This window comes from Arachis stenosperma, chromosome 10 (assembly GCF_014773155.1).
Source record: "Arachis stenosperma cultivar V10309 chromosome 10, arast.V10309.gnm1.PFL2, whole genome shotgun sequence".
NCBI classification, from domain to species: domain Eukaryota; kingdom Viridiplantae; phylum Streptophyta; class Magnoliopsida; order Fabales; family Fabaceae; genus Arachis; species Arachis stenosperma.
Genome location: NC_080386.1, coordinates 113,402,298 through 113,413,482, shown reverse-complemented (window position 1 = coordinate 113,413,482; position 11,185 = coordinate 113,402,298). Strand labels below are relative to the sequence as shown.

Genomic DNA, 11,185 nt, shown 5'->3' with positions numbered 1-11,185 from the left:
CTTCATAAAGTTGACGTAGTTTCGAGAACTGAAAGATCGTTTAGTGTTAGCTAATGTTATTCACATTCTTAAATATGTGTCTTAATAATAAAATCTATCTATCATTTAATAATAAATTTATATTTGTGTTAAAATTTGACTAAAATATATTAGCCTTGATTATTATTTAACGACTAGGATTTATTTTGAGAATTTTTTATATAAAATATTAGAAGTTTTATTTATTATTAGTTTATATTTCTAGTTAATTTATATTTGTAGTAAGGTTCTGAAAATTGAACTGGTCATCGAACTGCTCTAGCTATTGGTTTACTAGTTCATAGGTTCAATCGGTTTGACCATGGTTGAACCGAAAAAACCATTTTATAATAAAATAATAAATAAAATATAAATAAACACATTAAAACATAATTATAGTCTAATATAAATCTTAAAGTATCATTCAAATTAAAAAGTACTACATAGACTAGAATGTTATGATCTCATTCAAATACAAACTCAAAAGTCAAATAACAAAAACAACCAATCAAACATAAACATAAGATGCCAGCATCCAACTGATTCAAGTTTGTCATCAATCATCAAAATTCGCTATAACTTATTGCAGATTTGCTTTGTTGATATCATCACCTTCATGTCCACTACTAGGACTAGAAAAATCAAGTGGTGCAGCATAAAATGTACTACTACTACTACCACCACCACCACCTTGATCTAAATCAACATCAATCTCATCTAACAAAATATATAACACATTATCAATAAATTAAAGATTAAAGCTGTTGTAATAAATGATCAGACAATAAACTATAATACTCACGAAGCAAGTCTTCAATATTACTTCATTTACTTGGAAGATCAGGCTCTTTTTCAACAACCTCTTCCGTCACCCAAAAGTCAACCAAATTAATACTTTCAATATCGATTGGATCATATTGTACCTTTTGCTTTCTCTTTTGTCTTTCTGTCCTAACAAATTAAATACAATATATGATAAGACTAGTATATTAACTACACAAAATCTCATGATATGAAATGAAAGGATGAAATATATATTACTTGGATTTAAGACGTAAATTATATGTAACATACACAATATCACTTAGCCTATCATGCTCCAATCTATTCCTTCTTTTTGTATGAATTTGATAAAAAAGACTCCAATTCCTTTCACACCCCGAAGAAGCAGATCCTTGGCTAAGAATGCGAACTGACATGCTTTGTAAACATGAAGCAGAATCACCAAACAACCTCCACCATTCATCTACAGTTACAATCCCATAGCTCAATTATTAGTTATCAAATTAAGGAAATGAAAACATAAAATAACTAAAAAAGTAATTATCAAACAGATACTCTTACCAGGTTGAAGATTTTTTGCAGCTCGAAAAGCTTCAGGCCTATCAAAGCTTTCCTTTCAATCTCTATATAAGTGTATTTCTTTCATTGCCTCAACTGAATCTAAATTATTAACCTTGCAATGCAATGTAACAAGATCAAGTAAACCTCGCATGACATCAGGTGCTTCTTTATAATTTTCATCGAAAAAGCAAGTAAGATTCAAGAAATAAGTCGCTGCATGAAGATTTTTTTCAAATGTTTGTCCTATCTTGAGTTGATAATCTCTGTGTAAGGTTGATATGCAGTCTTACTAAGCTTGAACATTTCTTTGATTCTATTTTCTGACCTCAGCATACTTTCATAAACAATTTCCAATGATGGTTTATCATCAGCATCTACCAACCTCATCAGTTTAATCAACGGACTCACAATTTTGCATGCAGTAAAACAATCATCCCAAAATTTATTGTCTAGGATAATTGCACTCACAGCTCTACCATTAGCACTCCTTCCTAATTTGTGTCCGGTAAAGTGTGTATCAACAACCAATGCTTGTAATTCCATTTTGCGCTCAAAGATACTCTTCAATGTGATTAAGACAGTGGCAAAACGAGTTGCACCTGGATGAACAATCTCCTTCCAAGTAGTTCTTTGTCTTAGCCAGGACAAAAACACCGTATGATTATACACAAACACGGTAATCTTTGAAGCACGTGTTGCAAGGTTAAAAATATGTGGCATGCTGCTTATATCTTTTAGAATAAGATTCAAGCAATGAGCAGCACAAGGTGACCAGTGAATATTTTCAAACTTCTTATTAATAAGCCTACCAGTAGCAACATAATTCGCCGCATTATTAGTCACTACATGAACAATATTATCAGGTCCAATCCATTCAATCACCTCAGAAAACAAGTCACACAAGCTTGAAGCATTTTTTACCACATTTGAAGCATCTACAGATTTCACAAAGCACAACCCTTTCGAACAATAAACCAACAAATTAATCAACGTTCTTTGCCTTTGATCTATCCAACCATCAACCATGAGGGTACATCCAATTTCTTTCCAAGCAGACCTATAGCTATCAACAACTATTTGACACTCCCTTTTGAGATCGGCTAATAAGTTAACCCTGAGCTTATCATAAGAAGGACCTTTATAATCAGGCCCAATGCCAGCAACACCATCCACCATATCTTGAAAAAATGGTGACATGACCATATTGAAAGAATCCTACAATCCTAAAGCCATCTAGCCACTCGCTTATCAACTTCATGAAGCGCCTCTTTGTTTTGAAACACACTTTTCAGACTTGGTTGACTTCTCGGAGTTGTTCTTGGTGCAAACATAGGAGGAATAATGTTTTTTGCTTTCTTTTTGGGATTGCCTCCAATCACCTACTTAGTCGGTAACTGACTTGGAGTTTATTGTTCTTCTAGAACTATTGCTTCGTCAATTGCATCCTCAATCTCATCACTACCCTCTTCATTGAAACTTACTTTTCTTTTACTACTTTACTTTTCTGAATCTCTTTCAATAAACCTTCCTTTTGTTTTTCTACATCATAAGGGATCTTAGCACATTTCTTAATATCTCCACCTATCTTCACCAAATACTTTTTCATTCTATTAATTCTCCCGTCCCAAAAGTACTCAGACAAAATAAGTATTGTAATGCGGTTTTCCATTTATATTTTGTAAAGCAATATATCTCCAAGCAGAATCAGTTTTTCCCCGAACATTAAAAGTATGTGATTGACTTTCGTTAGATCCGGGAGGAAGAGAAGGTTCATTCAAAGCCGAGTTATTCTCAGCATTATTATTCCTAGGTAGCTCTTGGTTGATACTCTTATCCATACCTAAACATTACCGGCAATCCAATAACAATACAATCCAATTCAATTATTTAATTGAAACAGGCAAACAGTCAATAACAATCCATTCCAATAACAATACAATCCAATCCAATAATAATAAAAAGTTCACAGTTCTGAATCAGTAACTTAGTTTAGTTGAAACAAGCAAACAATTATTCAATCAATTATTCAATCACTATATCACTATATCAGTTCACATTTCACAGTTCACAAAAAAATAATTATTCAATCACTATATCACCATATCAGTTCACAGTTGAATGCCTTGAATCAGAGTTCACAGAGCTTCACTATATTAGTAAATCATAAATTTAGAGTTTACAAAGGTTCACTATATCAGAGTTCAATCATAAATTCATAGTTAATAAAAAAATTACTTGGAGAACATGCAAGACACTGTGGTTGCGAAGAGGGATAGAGACACCAAGAGACAGAGACAGAGACACCGAGTGACTAAGGGAGACAGAGACACTGAGGGAGACAGAGCATGCAAGAGTGATAGAGCAGACGGTGGCTTCGAAGGTTGCGATGGCTGCTACGCCAAAGGAGGCTTCGAAGGTTGCGCTGGCTGTTGCGCAATAGAGGGGAGGTGAGCGAGCACGAGGTGGTGGCTATTCGAAGGAATGACGACGGTGGCAGCACGAGATGGTGGCCGGACAGAGGTGAGCTCGATGAGATTGAGAGGACTGAGGAGCCCTCCCTAGACTGAGTGTGTGTGAGAGACTGAGAGGAGCTCGATTAGGGCTTGGCTTGTTGGTGCACGAAATTGTGATCATCAATGGCGCCATCAACATGGTACGCTCAATTGCAATCTCAACTCTTTATCACAACTTCGCACAACTAACCAGCAAGTGCACTGGGTCGTCCAAGTAATAAACCTTACGCGAGTAAGGGTCGATCCCACGGAGATTGTTGGTATGAAGCAAGCTATGGTCATTTTGTAAATCTCAGTCAGGCGGATTCAAATGGTTATGGAGGATTAATGATTAAATAAAACATAAAATAAAGATAAAGATACTTATGTAATTCATTGGTGAGAATTTCAGATAAGCGTATGGAGATGCTTTGTCCCTTCCGTCTCTCTGCTTTCCTACTGTCTTCATCCAATCCTTCTTACTCTTTTCCATGGCAAGCTGTATGTTGGGCATCACCGTTGTCAGTGGCTACAGTCCCGTCATCTCAGTGAAAATGTTCAACGCGCTCTGTCACAGCACGACTAATCATCTGTCGGTTCTCAATCAGGTTGGAATAGAATCCAGTGATTCTTTTGCGTCTGTCACTAACGCCCAGCCTTCAGGAGTTTGAAGCTCGTCACAGTCATTCAATCATTGAATCCTACTCAGAATACCACAGACAAGGTTTAGACCTTCCGGATTCTCTTGAATGCCGCCATCAATTCTAGCTTATACCACGAAGATTCTGATTAAGGAATCCAAGAGATAAACATTCAAGCCTTGTTTGCTTGTAGAACGGGAGTGGTTGTCAGGCACTTGTTCATAAGTGAGAATGGTGATGAGCGTCACATAATCATCACATTCATCATGTTCTTGGGTGCGAATGAATATCTTAGAACAAGAATAAGCTGAATTGAATAGAAGAACAATAGTAATTGCATTAATACTCGAGGTACAGCAGAGCTCCACACCTTAATCTATGGTGTGTAGAAACTCCACCGTTGAAAATACATAAGAACAAGGTCTAGGCATGGCCGTGAGGCCAGCCTCCCAATGATCTAAGATAGCATAAAACTACTCAAAGATAGCTACCCCGATAAGAATACAATAGTAAAATGTCCTATTTGTAGAGAACTAGTAGCTTAGGGTTTACAAAGATGAGTAAATGACATAAAAATCCACTTCCGGGCCCACTTCATGTGTGCTTGGGCTGAGCATTGAAGCATTTTCGTGTAGAGACTTTTCTTGGAGTTAAACGCCAGCTTTTGTGCCAGTTTGGACGTTTAACTCCCATTCTTGTGACAGTTCCGGCGTTTAACGCCGGGCAGTTTTGAGCTGATTTGGAACGCCTGTTGGGCCATCAAATCTCGGGCAAAGTATGGACTATTATACATTGCTGGAAAGCCCAGGATGTCTACTTTCCAACGCAGTTGAGAGCGCGCCAATTGGACTTTTGTAGCTCCAAAAAATCCACTTCGAGTGCAGGGAGGTCAGAATCCAACAGCATCTGCAGTCCTTTTCAGCCTCTGAATCAGATTTTTGCTCAGGTCCCTCAATTTCAGCCAGAAAATACCTGAAATCACAGAAAAACACACAAACTCATAGTAAAGTTCAGAAAAGTGAATTTTAACTAAAAACTAATAAAAATATAATAAAAACTAACTAAAACAAACTAAAAACATACTGAAAACAATGCCAAAAAGCGTATAAATTATCCGCTCATCACTTGTGCGATAGAGTAAGAGTTAGGGATTGCTGGTGAGTGACACGGCGACGTTTAATTGCCTTTTCAAAACTCGGTCGGGTCATGGTTTGGTTCGACCGACCGGTTCCTAATCGGTTCATCAGTTTGATGGCGGTTTTTAAAATCTACGGTTTTGCCTTTTGTCCGAACCGTTTTTCTCAACGGTTTACAGAACGATCGGCCGGTCCGACCCGGTTTTCAAAACCTTGATTATAACCCATTCTATCTATGTTGGGTTCTGAAAAATCAACATCTTCGATTTCTTCGAACTCAACATATAACTTGATAAGTGAGGTTTTTGCTCTAATTTGATGGTAGGTCAAAAGCTTTTCTTGCATACTAGCTTTATCAACCACATGCATTATTTAAAATTGAATGAAACTACCAAATACTAGCACAGGCTGCCTGTACAAAATATTTATTACTCTATTCAGTATTTGATGATTTACAATTTGAGAAAGTATATTATTATGTCCTTCAAATGTTATCGAAAGAGAAATAACAATAACACATGAATTTTTACATAAAAAACTCATACCTTCATATGTATCATGCAAAATCTAACTATTGTCATATTTTTTTAAACTAACATAGTTCTCCATTTAATATACTCAATACATTTATCCACAAATTTTTTTTCACTCAACATATATAAAGTCAACTACTAAATAACACTCTCAAAATCTAAAAAAAAAAAAAAAACTTTGTATTGCTCACTTCTATTTCTCCGTAATATGTTCTCAAAATAATGCCAGGACTCTTTTTATAGTTAATTTATATTTTTTTTATTTGTGTTAGTACAAAATATCAATAACTTTTTGCTTTTACTACACAATGCTAACATTGTTTTGACCAATTTCAACTTTTAAATTTATATAATAGGCAAAACATCGCTGTTATTTTTCATTTTTTTATTCAAAAAAAAACATTCACAAGACGGCATTGTTGTTTTCTAATAGTAAAATTTTTAAATAATTATTTTATTACAAAATAGCATTGCCGTTTTGACTTTAAATGATTAAAAATTTTAAACACATACAATTCGGCAGTGTTATTTCAATTTGTGGTGTTTTGACATATTAAATTTTGGGTTAAGTGAGATTTTGGTTCTTAAGTATAGATTGAATTTTTTTTTATTTTTAATATTTTTTGTATAAAAAATCGTTCCTAAAGTTTAGTTTAATTTTAAAATCGTCCTTCAAACTAAAATGCTATTTTCCAACAAACTTTGTTCACCAAAATACTCAGTTTCGCTTTTTCTTTTTCTTCTTCTTCATCACAACATCAGCAACAACAATAATGGAATTAGAAGCCAAAACAATGTAATAACCAAAAGAAACAGAATTAGAAGAATCAACAATGTAATTAACAAATCAACAAATATGAAAGAATTAGAAATAGAAGAATTAATAATGTAATAAACAAGAAATACAAACAGAAATCAATACCAAAGAATCAAGAAATCTGCATTTCAAATATCAAAGAATCAATAAAATAATAAAAAAATTGGAACCCTACGAAACAATGGCGACCACGCAAGGAATAGCGGCGAGCGGCAAAGAGTAGGAGCAGAAACGGTGACGCTGTGCGTGACATCCTCCCTCACCAATCTGCTGGCGTCGACGTCAAACACTGGTGCAGGAGCATAAATGGCGACGCGGTGTGCGATGTCCGTCCTCTCTCCCTAGTGTCGTCACCACCTATCTCTTTACCCTTCTTCTTCTTCTTCCTTTCCCCTTTATTCTTCTTTCCCGTATTCTCTTTCTTTCTCTCTCTTTCAAACACTCTCTTTATTTTATTTTATTTATTTTTTTATTTTATAATATTTTTGTTAGGAATAATTTGGTCCAAAATTTTAAGATTTAAGTAAAAATGACGATTTTAAAACCAAGTTAAACTTTATGGACGATTTTGTATACGAAAAAAGGATGAAGACAAAAAATATTTTCGACTTAAACTTTAAGGATCAAAATCATACTTAACCTTTAAAATTTTCTCCCATGGCATTGTGTAATTTACGCATACAAAAATTAATGAAGAAAATCACTCATCTTCTACAATATTAAGAAAAAGCAGCCTAATTTCGAGAATTTTTTAAATAAATAATTTAAATATTTTATTTATGGATATAGATAACTTGTAGCCTATTTATCAATCTGTATTCTCTTATTTATCTCGTTTACACCATAAACAATATAACCCACGTTTTGTATTGCATGTATCACGTTTGTACACGTGTTGTAAAACGGGCTTATCTCGCTTACAATATAAACGAGATAAGCAAGGACCGCGCCTATAAGTTGTTTACAAGGTTACTCATGTTACTCTCACACCCAGTGGCGGAGCTTGAAATAAAATTTTGGGGGGGTCAGATAGAAAAAAATTGTCAATATGTTTTTGATATGAACCCTATTTAAGATAAACTCGTCTAATCCAATCTCTCTGGTTTGGGTGATATTGCCAAATTTAAAGCCTTTTTCCAGGGTCTCGTTTCAAAAAATTAAGGTCAAACTAATCAAATGCAACTCTTTGAACTTTTGAAGGTTGTATCTCACTTTCTTCGTGATTTATTAAAATAGAAGAACTATCTACAGGTGTTGATATTGTAAAAGTTATATGTTCTCCTTCTTAAATATTAACCTTCCTCTTAAAAAATGCATCAATTCTTTGATTTTTTATGATTATTTTATATAAAAATTTGAATATATATCCTGTAAAATATGTAAAAAAGAAGTTAGAAGAACAAATATTAAAATTTATAATATTTATTGAATTTTTTTATCAATTTATACAAATACGATAGTATCAATACTTATTGAATATTCTAATATTTTTTATCATATAAAAAATTAAATTAAATAAACAGTCAAATATAAAATAATATTAAATTATATAAATAAAAAATACCTAATTTTTTATATTTGAACTCAAAGATAGAGGGAGTGTTGCTTATTGAATAGAGAGTTGCGAAATGCGAATACACTCAATTCAGTCTAAATCCAACATGTTTTGAATGTTTAAAACTAAAAACTATTGTGCAATAAAAGCAAGAGATGAAGATTGAATTTTGGTATTTTAAGTTATAGTAAAATATTTGAGCCAACTTAATTATTTTTTATTTTTTAAAAAATATTACTAATTTTTTTAATAAAAGTTTGGGGGCCATGGCCCCCCTTGTCTAAACTAAGCTCCGCCCCTACTCACACCCTTTTTGACTTTCTTTCTCTCTTTTTTTGACATTTCTCTTTAATGTTCTTGAGGTAATATGACATTATGGTACAAAGATGCACAAGACAATGACATCAACCGCCTGAACATAACGTATTATATCGCTGGAGCAATTGACTTTTAGATTAGTGTTGTTATTTTCATTTTTAGTTAAATAAGCATATAATTATAGTTGGAGTATTTTTATAGATTTAGTATCTATTATATATGACTGAATTAGATGGTGTTTTAGTAACATAAAATAAGTTAGTTGTCATGTTATTAGCATTTGTTAGGTGGTGGAATATATTATTAATAAATATTAATTAATAAATTTAATTTAATTTATTTAGTAAATATTTATTACTTTTTTATTTTTTTAATTCGAATTTTATATTTTAATTTTAATTTTGAATATGCTAGATATCTTATTTTAGTGAATATTTATTCACCTTATTATGTCGATAACTTTTTTAAATGTTTGATTTATAAAGTTAATTATTCTGAATATATTTATGGATTTACGTATTTAACTTAATTCTAAATCCAACTAAATATGAAATGTGAAATAATAATTTATTATAATTTTTATCTTTTTATTTTTCAAAATTTAAATTTTTACTTTTGATTTTAAATATTTAATATATCAAATATATTTTTTATTAAAATGTTTGTCATTTTAACAGAGATCTCGCTTACAAACTGCACCTTGTAAACTAGGGAGAGTAATTGATGGGTTGGATTGTATGAGGGGAAGGAAGACACTATATATAAGGTTACTATCCAACTGTCGATAATCTTGAGATATGGTGGGGTTAAACAGGTGTGCGGATTGCCAAATTTACCCATTTCCTAACGAATTAAAATATAATCGATAGGCATTCAAAACCAAAATAATCATGATAAATAAGAATATGCATTACACTATAAAGTAAGGCTTACCAATATTCGAGATTTTATCGAAGGGCAACATGGAGACTCCAAGAACATCCTTTAGCAAATTGCCTGCAATGCACATGTTACTTTGATCGATTCGACTCCACAACTCGGTACTCAACACTTCTTCGAATGCTGTAATTCTTTACACTTTGTATGACTGTCTCTCTACTTTTGAATTTGTGACCAATGCGAAACTTCACACCACCATCTATGTTGTAATCATCCCCACCCATATTGGAAAATGAAGTTTCTTTGAACATCGCATCCAGATCCAATATATGATAGGACTGGATACAAGTGATAACTTTGCAATTGGTTGTGCACATGCATAAGATACCGAATTGAAGCACCAACTGGAATCTCTGGTACAAACTCTTCCTCCTTCTCATTTTCAGAAGAACCACAATCATTGCTATTGGTAACATACTCTTCATCGGACTCCTTACCGTCCACGTCTATATCTACCACTAGACTAGCACAGTGCAGCGGTAATGGTGCAAGACGTGGGTCATCCTAGACAAAAAATTTGAGTGGCCACCACCACTAACATTACCAACTTCCGCAGAAAGTTTCATCATTTGTTCGTTATAATTCTCCCGTTGATATCAAACGTGAGATGCACATGCTCATCGCCATCAAGGCAAAATAGACGAAACTGAAATACTCTATTTTTCATCAGTGATACTAACCTATACCTAACTTTTTCAACCTCTTTTGTCCCATTATCACTGAAATTCGTTAATATTAGATTCTTTAACTCAGATAAAGAATTTACTCTTCGAGTGTACAACATAGTAGGATTATCATACTCAAATATAACACCAGTGTAACTGTTTTTCAAATGATAATTGAAATACACACTTACAACAATATATCTACTATTACTAGACATTTTTACTAAATTTATTGAAGAAAGGGAGGAAAAGAAGAAGTAAAATGTTTGTGAAAAATACAAAATAATTGTAGATCTTTTTATAGCTGCTCGTAATTTATCGTACTTTATCTTGTTTACAGTGCAAACAAGTTAATTTTTCTAATATCTCATTTGTAGTGTAAACGAGATATGTGTTAATCGCTCTCTTTTATGTATCACGTATGTAAACGTAATACGTGCAACGTGAAATATGACTTATTTTATTTATAGTATAAACAGATATGCACAAATTTATTTCATTTATACTGTAAATAAAATAAATAAAAAATGTAAATTGATAAATAAATTACAATAATTTATATCCATAAATAAAATATTTAAATTATTTATTTAAAAAAATCCCAATTTCGGACCATTTCTATTAACTAATCTATCTAAACATCATTTGGGACACTTCACCTTTGGGTCAACAGATACCTCTGCTAACTCGGTTAGTTACGTCCCCTCATTATCTGATGCTCATTTAC

General features: G+C 32.8%; 1 protein-coding gene across 1 annotated transcript; it reads right to left on the bottom strand.

Moving 5' to 3' along the window:
* Nucleotides 1–598: 598 nt before the first annotated feature.
* On the bottom strand, nucleotides 599–2,538 carry LOC130957503 (uncharacterized). Its single transcript, XM_057884359.1, has 4 exons — nucleotides 1,698–2,538; nucleotides 1,177–1,264; nucleotides 851–969; nucleotides 599–735 (listed from the first exon to the last, which is right to left on the bottom strand). The coding sequence occupies exons 1-4, from the start codon at nucleotides 2,536–2,538 to the stop codon at nucleotides 599–601; spliced, it is 1,185 nt and encodes a 394-aa protein (XP_057740342.1).
* Nucleotides 2,539–11,185: the final 8,647 nt, after the last annotated feature.

Excerpts from the sequence above, each read along its gene's own strand:
- LOC130957503 (XM_057884359.1), bottom strand. The coding sequence starts at position 2,538 with ATGGTGGATGGTGTTGCTGGCATTGGGCCTGATTATAAAGGTCCTTCT. Across the intron at positions 1,265-1,697 it reads ATTGGAAATTGTTTATGAAA|ATGAATGGTGGAGGTTGTTT; the intron begins GTATGCTGAGGT and ends TTGTAACTGTAG. Across the intron at positions 736-850 it reads AAAAGAGCCTGATCTTCCAA|ATGAGATTGATGTTGATTTA; the intron begins GTAAATGAAGTA and ends ATATTTTGTTAG.